The sequence below is a fragment of the Coturnix japonica genome, chromosome 1 (genome assembly GCF_001577835.2).
Source record: "Coturnix japonica isolate 7356 chromosome 1, Coturnix japonica 2.1, whole genome shotgun sequence".
Lineage (NCBI taxonomy): Eukaryota > Metazoa > Chordata > Aves > Galliformes > Phasianidae > Coturnix > Coturnix japonica.
In genome coordinates this window covers 103,793,833-103,806,107 of record NC_029516.1, presented here as the reverse complement: position 1 = coordinate 103,806,107, position 12,275 = coordinate 103,793,833, and the positions used below count along the sequence as shown (strand labels likewise).

General features: G+C 33.8%; 1 protein-coding gene across 19 annotated transcripts in view; it reads right to left on the bottom strand.

Moving 5' to 3' along the window:
- DMD (dystrophin) overlaps positions 1 to 12,275 on the bottom strand; it is a 1,014,969-nt gene that overhangs the window by 272,380 nt on the left and 730,314 nt on the right. For all 19 annotated transcript variants that reach the window (XM_015884249.2, XM_015884262.2, XM_032449414.1 and 16 more), the window contains one exon: positions 2,933 to 3,050. In XM_015884249.2, the coding sequence (XP_015739735.2) occupies positions 2,933 to 3,050 (118 nt within the window). The remainder of the gene's footprint in view (positions 1 to 2,932; positions 3,051 to 12,275) is intronic.

Genomic DNA, 12,275 nt, shown 5'->3' with positions numbered 1-12,275 from the left:
TACATTTCAAGAACATAAAAAGATTTAATGTATCTTTTGTAATTACTTTCTTAATTCTAAGACTTGAAGGTGTTGTTTGTTTTTTGTTTGTTTGTTTGTTTTTAAATCTATTGGTATGTTCATATATTGACTCATTACTGGCTTTTTGTATTCAATACATAGTAACTGATGGAAAACTAAATGAATTTTCAATTGTAATTACTTTACTATATTCAAAGTTGTCTATAAACTCATTCAGCTTAAGAAACAACATTTTCATCAGCAGTAAAAGAAAGTGTTTTAGAGCTGTGATGCATTATGTAGAGAAAAACGTTATTATATAGCATATGGTTCTGTTAGAAAAGAATGCTTTATCAAGGACACTAAAAGAGCAGAGATGCATCCTGCATTTTCCAAGAACCCAAGGCTAAATATAATTATTATTAGGTATTATACAATGTGCAAATTGTATGCTATGATTTACATAGTATAAACAGGGATTTTAAAATAATACAATGTAAACATCATAGTAGCATTCCTCCCTGTTGCCAAGTTCTTTTATGTAGTGAGCTCCTGAAATTTCTTACAGATAATGAAGTATGAGTGAGGGGAAAAAACTTCAGAGGAAATCATTTACTTTTATCATTTACTTTACTTTTACTTCTCTTTAAATTGTTTTTATTTTCTAAAAAAAGCTTGTGTCATATTGTAAAGTCTGGGTTTTTTTTGTTTTGTTTCCCCGTCCCCCCTGAAAATATCACAATCTCTTTAAAATTCAAAAGTATCAAATACCTATTGAGTATACTAGCAACAGTCAAACAAATATAAACTAAGTAGGACAAAAACTTAACAAATATATTTTGCCTCCTCAGAAAACTGGATCAAAATTGTTGCTCATCACAGTTTACTTTCCTCTGTTTCAGAAAAACAGATGTATTTCTAATTTGTTTGGTTTTAAATTATTTCATTAAGAACAGGTTAACATCAGACGATGTTATACAACAGCAAGACACATATCTGAAAAACCATGAAGGGAGATTATTTTTATCTAGAGTATCGTAAGTTGCAGATTTGCAGTCAAGTATATTTCCAGTTTCATCACAGAAGATGAACTGCTAAATCATAGCAAAAATGAATCCTGTGTACCTTAAACTCAAAACTGACTAACGATTTGGGGAGTTTTTATATATATAATCTAAGGAACCATTACATAAAATAAATTCACCATACTACCAGCTACTGTTGGAAGTTATAAATATTGCTTGGATACCACATATTCTTTCATGATTATTTTCTGATAGCTTGCTTTCCTTTTTTACTAAATGAGAATGAAGCATTTAATATATCTTAGAAGTCGATTTCACTTAAAGCAAAATGCAGTTTTCAAACAGAAAGAAATCTTGTCATGCATACAATTCTCATGTGGGCTTATAGGAATTATGGTTGCATTTCATGTAAAATCTACAGTTCTTATCTTCTGACGACTTGTCTCAGAATTAAAAATGAAAACATGCATTAAAATGCTGATGGGAGTTCTACATATACTGGCTTTGAATATGAGCTGTAGAGTTAAGGTGTATATATAAACTGCATCTGAATTCAACTGAGTATGTGAGGGTCTAAAATTAATTACATGCAAAAAGAAACAGTTTCATGTAACATAAAAGCAATATCAAACAATGCAGCCAAAAGTGCAATGTGGTTTTAAAACATACTGGAAAGTTATAAACAAAAAAAAAAAAGAAAAAAAAAAGGGGCGGGGGGGGAAATGGAGGGGAGAAAGAGGTCACAAATATTTTATTTAAAATTATGGGAATAGAAAAACTTAGCCTATATCTACATCCACAACATAATCAGATTATTCAGGGAGCAATTTCCTGGCCTCCAGACCAAGACATCCTGAACAGTTTGCATCCACAGTGAGCTGGCTGTGGGCACCTCTATCACAGCGTGAACCACTGATTAATCAGCTGCAGCAAATGTTGGGTCAGCTGTGGGAGCACAGGTGAGAGTAATGTAGCTGTGCACCCGGGAGGGGTGGAGCTCGACTCCATCTCCTCTGAGACCTCATTTAAGGGCTGACCCTCACTGAGGCAGCATCTCTTGGTGATTGCTTGCTGGTGAAGATTGCCTCAGCTCCTTCAGTTAAAGTGTCATCACTGGTGAGTTCCCCTTTACTTATATCTTCTGTTACCATCCTTGTAGTTACCACCTATACAGACCATTAGATATTTGTTGTTCTTGTATTTTAGTCCTAAGTAACCAAAGTAAAAAACAAAGTTATTGAACAATCTGCCACAGATGGCTCCTGATCTTGAAAGTGTGAGTTTCACCCTATGCTGAAGGAAACAAGGAGATGCACGTATCCAAGGGTAACAACACTACTTCCACAAACTTTTTCTGAAACTTCATCTACTAATTTTCTATCTTGTATACAGTTAGTTGGTTAATTCTGAAAAGGGAAATCAAAATTGAAGAACTAATAAACCCAGTATGCATTATCAGGCATCTACCATCTGAGAAGAGATGAAATAAGAGGCTGCTGCTGTACTACAGGAGTGGAACTGAAAGCTTCTCTCAAATGTACAGCTATACTATGAATTCTCTCTCTTTTTTTGTTTTGGTTTGTTTGCTTGATGTTGTCACTTTCTTCTTTTAAGAATAAATGTATTTCTTTACCTCTGGTGATCACACTCTATAATTGTTGCAATGTGTTTCAACTATGAAGTTAATATAAAATTTTAGGTGAAAGTTTCAAAAATCCATCATCACTGACTTTCACATACATTTGACCTACTAACAGTCTGAAAAATTTCTGTGAGAACTGTTTTTTAAATGAACTCTACTTTTAAGAATGAATGCATAACATATCTACAAAACGCTACGCATATGAAGTGTTACAATATATTTCATACATCCTGAAACAACATATGATAGCAGAATCATCACTTACTGCGGTCAGTAATTATTGTTCTGGCCTCTTGATTGTTCGTCTTGTTTTTTAGATTTTGTGCTGCAGTTATTAGTTCATCCAGCTGGGGACGTCTTTGCTCCAGATCTTGTAGTATTGCCTAGTTGCAAAGAAATATAAAAATAAACAAAGAAAAAAGCATGTAGAACCATTGAGAAGACCATATCTAGTGCCTTTTTTCTATGCCAGTTTGACATACAGCAGAATTGTTCTTTGCTATTTACATTACATGAAGAATTTGGTCTAGGTCTTAAAAATATTGTCATTACTTTTTCTATAAGTACCTACATTACAGGCATATACGTATGTATGTAAAATGATATTGATCTTGTAATAATCATTAAAAATAAAACCTATAAAACTAAGCATAAAATGGCAGTCTCCAATTATGCGAGCATGACCACAAACCTTTTCCTCTACAAACCCACAGAAAGAATAATATTCTCTTAGACTTCACACTTTTTTTTTTCTTCTTCTTTTCAAAAAGATCGGGGGGTTTACGTTATTAGCAGGTTATATAGTATTTCTCTAACTCATGAAATCTAATTAATACTGTTTCTTAATATTTTAAGGCTACTGAATTACTATCTGTTAGTTCAAAGCCAACACAAGACTGTCAATGTAGACTTTTCTGTCTTTAAAAGCTACCTAATAGAAATGCAATTACAAGTCAAAGTGATTTCTATTAGCCACGAAGATACACAAAGCCCAGGCAACCTGACTAAAACAGGAGAAGTGGATCTAGAGCTACTCAAAGGGAAAAAGGCAGGATTCAGAATAATAAATGATCTTAAGGATGTAATGAATACTGAAATGCAACACTTTGAGATACAAGAAAAAATAACTCAATAAAAGTAAGGCATACAGAATCTATAGAGTTTAACTTTTATTGAAAGAACAGGGAACAGCAAAAAAGGAATCAGTAGAATGGCTTCCCAGATAAGAATCATATCGCAACTACAAGTTCCTTCACATAGCTTCCAGAATAGACATTCATTAGCCTTCTCAGAATTAGGAGTTGGAAGCAGCAAAATATATTATCAAATTATGGTGAGATTATATTTCTGCCCACAATTTTGGGTCACCAGAACGCAAGAGTATGATAGGCATGAAGCTCATAACAATACTCAGTGAATCATTTTTATTTCTTGGAGCCCTTATGCACAGAGTGAATAGATAGTCTGTAAATATATTCATCTGTTTACAGTCATTTGTTTGGACTGTTTTATTGTCTTGTTTTGTTTTCTTATAATGCTTTTATTTCAAATAATCATATTTTATTTTTTAAAGCTCTAATTCACCGATTGCAGTGCATGAGAAAGACCTGCATTCTGACCTTAAATTTGGTCTCCCAACTGAAATTAGAGTTATGTAATTTCACCAAGCTTAAGGTGACAAGTAAAGGCCTACTATCATATTTTGTTGAATGGGATTATAGAAAAGAGCACAGGAATATCACAGGCACAAAATGTATCATCATAGCAAGCTAGAAGCCCCATTCACTTTGTTCAGTTTAAAGCTCTTCAGGAAAAAAAGGACATTTTCAAGATACACAATCAGTTATATCCTATGAAATTCTTGCCTTTAGCTTCTGTAAAAGATGTTCATTGAAGACCTATTACATCTCACTTCTAAATTCATACCTAAACATTTGGGTGGTATTTTCTCTTCTGTACTGATTAGATTACATACAGAAACATTCAGTTAATGCAGCATCTTGCGTAATTAAGGATAGGGTACATTTCTCATTAGAAATCAGTCCTTAGCGAAAGCATTCAAGAAAAAGAAATAAAATCTACAGAGGCAGCTACTACTTTTAGATATCTATGTGCCTTCAAAACTTCATTTTCAAAGAAGACAAGTTAATGAGTGACATGAATTTTATAATGGCAGCAGCAGTCCCATTGCAACCTAACAACATCTGCATTATACGCATTACCAAAACGGACTGTGCAGAAGGAACATTAAAATAAGTACAACATTCTCAGATAATTACATGGCCTACAAAGCAATATTTCCCTTTTTCTCTCCTTCTTCTAGCTAGAAACTGTTTAGAAGAGTGCCAGCAAATTATATTATTCTATGGTCTCACATCAATAGTGAATTCCAAACTGTTACCTGAAGTTCCCTATTTTTCATATTTCATATGATTTTAATATAACGATTTATCTGATCAAGCCTGAGTCTCCAACCAGACTATGCTTGCAGTACAGAAGAAAGAGTCTGCTGTTCTTTGATAAACACACAATAAAAGATCACTAAACTTGAGTTCAGTTCAGGGAGAAAACTGGAACAACTGTGAAGGTTTAGATGGGACACACTAAAACAAAAACAGCAAAATATCAAGCAGCAATACATATATGAATACACTCATAAAACCTTTTAAAATTCAACCAAATATTTGATACTGTAAAACTAGATCCTCATTTCAAAGCTAGTGGAAATTGTTAGAAGTTGTTACAAAAGCTATGGGAGGAAAAGCCCATTAACAGGAGCACCCTGGTGGATGCACTCCAGATGTAAGAGACCAGATGCCTCTGATAATAAATGTTAGCACATCAAAACAACTCTTCTGTGCTATTTAAAAATGGATTATACAAAAAACTATGCTATTATGAAAGATTATTCAAAATAAGTTAAACACAAATATATCCAGTCCTCATCAGGTCACCAAAAGCACTAGTACAAACACTTAGGAAGTCATCAACAAAACTATTTTTTATTCTATAAACACCTCTGTTCATGTACATGTAATGTCCCTTTATTGTCATTTACCTTATGTTCCAAAAACACACACAAATGAACACTGCTAAATATTATAGACCATATTTTAATCAATAATTCAATGTGAAATAATAATTGTAAGTGAACAGAAGCAAAAAAATAATGATTATGGATCACTTAGTTGTAAAAATATACATCATTAAACTCAAAAGAGCTTTTCTTTTTCCTCCATATATGTATGAATGTCAGCATAAGAGTGCTTGGAGACAGTGCAGTAATGGGAAGATGAGATTCAGTCATCAAACTCATCTACAGTTTGTCAGAAAGTGATGCTATTCATTTTCAACAATCTTTCCACATTTGTGGACAGCAGCTGCTCAGAAGAAAAACCTAATTTTCAGGTTTCTAACTTTTATGATTTCTTTACACAAAATGGAGGTTAAGAAATAGATTAAATTGTTTAAATCAGCTACTGAAAAAATGCTAAAAATAAACTGAAAAACTGAATGAAGGGAAGTGTAAAATTAAATATTCTCAAGCTTTATAATGCATAGAATATAAAATAAAACAGTAAGTAAAGTGAGAACCCACTTTTTTTTTTTTTTTTTTTTTTACTTAAGAAAGCTAGTACTGTGTAAGTAAAAAGATTTTGTTTGGTCAAAAAAGAGAGTTAGTCAGATCCTCTCAATTAAGAGTAAGATAGAAGTACCATTTTGTCAGAAACAAGGCATAACCAAAGACTAAAAGTCAAACATTTGGGATGCTTTCATTATAGTCACTACCATCCGTGCTTAATGAGATCAACTAGTAGACCACTAAAGTAATGCTTGTGTTGAATAATTAATACAGGAATGGAAGAAAGGAAAATCAAATATTTCTTAAAAACATATTTGCTCCTCCAAACTCATGATGCTATTTATAGGAAAATCAAAATTCCACAGAACAGTCATTGTGGAAATGGTTTGCTCATCTTTTGAAAAATCTTAGAATCTAAATCTTAAGTTTAAACAAAAATTGAAGCAATTGCTTCCTGACCGAATTGTATAGCTGTGACAGCTTTCACTGAAAACAACTGAGTTTCTTAAAGTTGATTCACTCTCTAAATATAATGTGTTAAATACACACCTAGAAAGACAGAAAGCTTTGGAAAAAAGGCTTGCTAACAATTTCAGAAATGTAGATATGCTACACCTACAATTCATCTGCATAATAAAAATGGCTTTGTTAAGTTATTCCACCCAAGCACAACTTGAATTTCCTTTCATGACACTAAGCAATAAGGGAATAGGAGAGAAAGTGATGGTTTATGTACTCTCTGCAATTAAAAATAAAATTATGAAATAATTGATGTACTTACATGCAGTGGAGTTTTCTTTTTAAGACGATTTTTGTTTTGGCTATTAGCTGGTTTGTGTTTTCCCTCCAAAGCATGTATAATTTAAAGATAACATGAAGAGCTAGACTTACTATTCACCAGCATTGCTAGCTGATTGGTACCTGTCATGAAAGCAAAACACTAACAGATGGGGCACTATGGCCTGAGTAATTTTTGTAGCTTAAGTTTTCCATGAGTATTTATTTTTATGCCTACTTAAGGCCCACTCAAAAAATGCCTATCCAGCCCTTACCACTGGCTTTGTGAATATATCAACACCATTAGTGATGCTGTGGGAAAGCCACAAGTCACAGAGTATCAGGTGTCTCACTAGAGACATGAAAAGTGTAGTGGAACTTTTTTGTATACTTTTTGTGACAGTAAATCAAGAAATTATGTTGGTGGCATTATAAATATCTGAGAACTGTACTTGTACAACTTAAGAAAACTGGCTTATACCACAAAGTTTCGACAGCAAAAAGTGCAACATGCTTTTTACATTAAGTAATCAAAACATTGATAAGAGTAATTAAATCTCAACAGTTTGACCGACAATGTTAGACCATTGTGATGGCTGGAGATGGGGAAATTATCACCCTCTCTTTTACTCACTTTCACTGCCTGTGAAAGTCAGCCATACTGCTCTAGAACTGAATCAACAAACAGGGTAGTCAGCAAGGAAAAGTACATTCAGCAGGGATCAAGTTCACAAGTGTGTTCCAAGTACAGGAATAATCCTTACTGGGAGGCTTCAAGTCAGCCATGGCACACTGAAATTTTTAATTTTTTTTCTATTTTCACAGACCACCATAATGGGTATCAACTTGAGAAAAAGGAGGCATAGACATAAGTTGCAAAATAACAGTAATATGGCTCAAAGCAAGTCTAGGAAAGCAGAATGTACTCTAGCCTCAGAAGGAGCAAATCTAAAGATGAATGTGTAACAAGTGGGACAGCATTTAAACTTTCAGATATTTAGCTAGGAGATCCATTCAACTAAAAGAACATGGTGATAAATTAAGTGTAAGAATTCTCAACTGAAAAGGGGTGATAGCTCAAGGAGTAAATCTGAGTAAAATTGAACTGCATATGAAATTACAGTCTTTTCCCCACAGAACTTGGCTTTTTGACACTATTTCTGTTTGCAATATAGTATGAACATCATGTAAACAAATGTGAGTTTATCTGTTACTTGATTATCGAAGTAATTAGGCAAAACTATTCCAAGATATATGATGTCCTTGCATGCAATCACATGAAATAACTTCAATGATGGGACCATTTTTAGGAGGTACAGAGCTTCCCCAGGTTCCATATCGGCAGAACAGAAGTCCTTCAGCACACAGCCATTTTCAGAGAGTTGTCTTCAAATTTGGCCATTTTCTTTCTCCCATATAAGTAATCATTTTCAGAGTCAGGATATTTTCACTGTGCTTACAAACATATGTTATGAAGAAAAAGGAAAACAGCTGTTCTGTTTCTCAAAGCTGCATCTTTCATTTTAGATTTACTGGGGTTTGATTGTTTTTGTTTGTTTGTTTGTTTGTTTTTTGGATTATGGTGACAGTACCATTTCTTTTTATCCAATATTGATCCTGTGAAAACTGTACATGTCAAAGCACTTCAAAATCAAAGTAAACTGTTAACTCTGTCACACAGTTTAAAAGAAAGTATGTTTACCTGGCATACAACAGTAACAAACAAACATGAACATAGGCAAAACTAGCAAGTATTTTGACCTTTTAAAAAAATATAATTTAAGAAAAAAGCTACTATATTTTCATAGGAAAGAAAAGCTAAGAGCTTGACTAAAGATGCTCTCCTGATTATGCAACTTTTTCAGGGAAAAGATTAGCCTGAATCAGTATTCTGCTCTCAGGAAATACAGAATTAATTCTTAGGTTTCTTTTAAAGCCTCTGGAAGTCTTTGACTACTTTCACTTAAATTTTCTTCAATAATAGCAAATTACTGAAAACAAACATATTGGCACAGCATCATTTGCCAAATAAGTTTTCCTTTGGTGCCTTATGGTAGCAGATATTCTCCCAAGCATAAGGTAAAATGAAGAAAGAGGATTTCATTTAGTTTGTTTAGGTTTGCTTTTTAAAAACAAACAAACAACCAAACAAAAAAAACCAAACAAAGCTGTTGCATCAATAGTTTTTTACTGTGAATTCAAAAACCCTTGGAATGAGGGAAAGGGGAACAGCAGGCATTGAGCAGTTATTATTTACCAACATCTGATAAAAAACTATGGAATAACCTTAAGCCAGATCAAGTAACTTAGATCCTTATTTTCATTCATATCTCATTATCGCTCCAAAAGATAAGGTCTAGACAAAATAAAAAGCCCAGTTTTTATGTCTAAATCTTCCTCACTTATATAGAAAGATTTCAAACCCAAAGCTATGATTCTTTCAGTCTTTTAAGTCTTTTTGTTTGTTTTCAATTTCTGGTTTAAGGATAGCTGGTTTTACTTTTTATTTCTAGCTCTTATTTGCTCTTTTCTTTTTTCTTTTTTTTTTTCTCTTTTTCTCTCTTTTTTTTTCTCTCTTTTTTTTTTTTTCTTTTTCAGTAGCAATATAGAAAGTTAAGTCGAACAATAACAGAAGGTAAAAGTAGAGTAAAAAAAAATTATTTCTTTAACAGTGAAGGAAGTAAGGCAATGTTTATCATGTGGATACTGCAAGTACAAGAAGATTTTACAGTTGAGGAAATAATAGTGGCACAGAGTAAAATGGGTTATTAAAAATTTGGTCTGGGGAAGTCTTACTTTTATAATTAATTTGGAAGGGGAGCTCTAAAGTTCCCTGTCACCAGCAGGAATTACTGAATTATTAATGCCAATGTACCTCCATGGCTTCACAGAGACCCTGGTCTTTTGAAAATAACATATTTAGCACTCAGAACATATAATTTGCACTTCAGGATGTAAGAGGATAAGGGTTGGGTTGAGTAACAGATCTAAGCACTGCACGCTTGATTGCTATGAGTAACTGAAGTAGGAGCTGTGGCTGAGTTGGGTCCCCCAAGTCATTTTGTAGTGCAAAAAGCAGGTGAAGTGGAGATGTTACAGAGGGAAACTCAGCCATGGGTAGGCTGTGTGGAAAGACACCTAGTCATTAGATGACTAGCAAGACTACACAAGCACTCCTTAGATCAGCTCTGTCTCGTGTCAGGTCATGAGTGTCTTTTCCAAGCAGTGCTGTCAAGCCATCAGAAGAGGCATAGACAAACATAAGTCATAAGAGCCTGTAGTAAGGAATGCTTCTAAATAGAACAGGACAAGAAAGACATGGAAAGCAGGTGACTCATTGCCTAGATGGATGCCTTAGCCACTAGCAAATGTACAAAGCAAGACAAAAAGGCAGCAGATCTTCCTCCTGCATTTTCAGTAATTCCCTTTCAATGTGCTCTTTCCTCATATAAGCATTAGTCCTACTTGTCTCCCCTTCCCTCACACAGTTATAATGCAACTTAAATATATTTCACCAATTTCTGACTGAGAGCAATGTATAAACATAAACTTGAGCACATAACCTGAGCCATTCCTTGTTCAGACAAGGGGAACTCATGCTATGAACAGTTAATAAATTTCCTTTATAAGCATTGCTGGAGGCAGAAGGTGCAGACATTGATTAGTAGCTTGCAAAGGAAACACAATTCTACTTCAGTGAAAAAAAAAACAAAAAACCCAGCATTTTTCTTTTACTGAGCATATGGTTTTACTATCTGAATGACAGTCTCAAGAATATATCTGATATAAATAGAAAACAAAGAATCATTTGTCAAATGGAAACACAATTCTAGCACAAGAGTAGGAACCAATAAGTTCCTGTTATGGATACTTCTGCATGTGCATATATAAGCATGGGTCTTTTCATTAATTAATAAGAAGTCCAAGAAAATTCTCAAAATTAATAGTCTTCCTCAGATTCTGTTCTGTGACTGAAGAGTAACTGAGGCCTGAGGGGAAAGGAGTTTGAGCATTTCAGTCTTACAGAAGAAGAGAAGGGAGATTTGTTGGGGTACAATTACAGCCCACCTATAAACATAACAAGTATTTTCATCAAAATGAAATAAGTTTAAAATAAGTGTCATTAAAAGTCAATATGAAAACACCTTTCTCCATATTATATTCATAAATAAATTATAAAAACTGCCATCTTTCCTCAGTAAAGATTTTCTGTGACTTGTGATAGTTTTGTTACTATCTCTTGCTTTGGAGAAAGCTCGGTTCACAGTCAACTTGCTAGTGAGACTAAAGAATGAAAACTCCCTCTTCCAAGTTATTTTTATTTACCCTTAGTTACTGTTCTACTTTGTTAAATATGAAAATTGTACAAAGTACTTTCATAGTTCAAGAGAGACATAGGCTTGCCTACAGTTTTTATTTAGACTATTTTCATATGCTTGCTCTCCCTTGTACTACAAAAGGGAAGCTTAGCTATATGATAAACTGTCATATATTGCTTTGCGTTACAAATTCTGATCACATTCAGGGATTCACTAAATTCCGTTCTGTAAAAGTGTCAGTCATGGCTGAAAAAAAAAAAAATAACTCTGAAGATAGGATGAAGGTGTACCATCCTTTTTTTTATAGTGTTTTTCAACATGAGAGGTAATTCTTTTGAATTCACAAATCTCCTCTCCTAAACCTAAGGGCTTACAGCACTGCCAGCTAACAGTTCATTAATACAAAACGTTCACCTTCAACAGTTAATCCAACTTGATTTTGAGTTTTTCACTGATTTTTAGCTTTGTTCACGCCAATAAGACCTTTTTTTACTCCACCTTACTAGCACTGACGCATGATTTGTCATGAAGCACAACACAGTGATATATATAAACTTATGGGATAATTATTTTCAAGTTTAATGTTTTTGAAAATTTGCCCTTGTCTGATCTGTGATATTTTCACTTTTTACTCAGTAAACTAGTAAAGTGCAAGAAAATGTCAGACCATATAAAGGATAAACTAAGGATTGATGCAGTCAATTCTCCAGGGGTGACAAACCCAAATTAACTAGGAGACTGTGAAGATGCATCTGGACCCCTGTCTCTGTCTCTCCCTCTTCTGTTACCATAACAAAGTCAGTTCAACTGAAAGGCCATATTGGGAGGTGGAAACAAGAGCTTCCAAATGTGTTACATTTTTAAAAATTAATGATTTGTATCTCTCTATGGAAATAAGAGCGTTGCTAGATTGTGACAAGCAGTTCTTC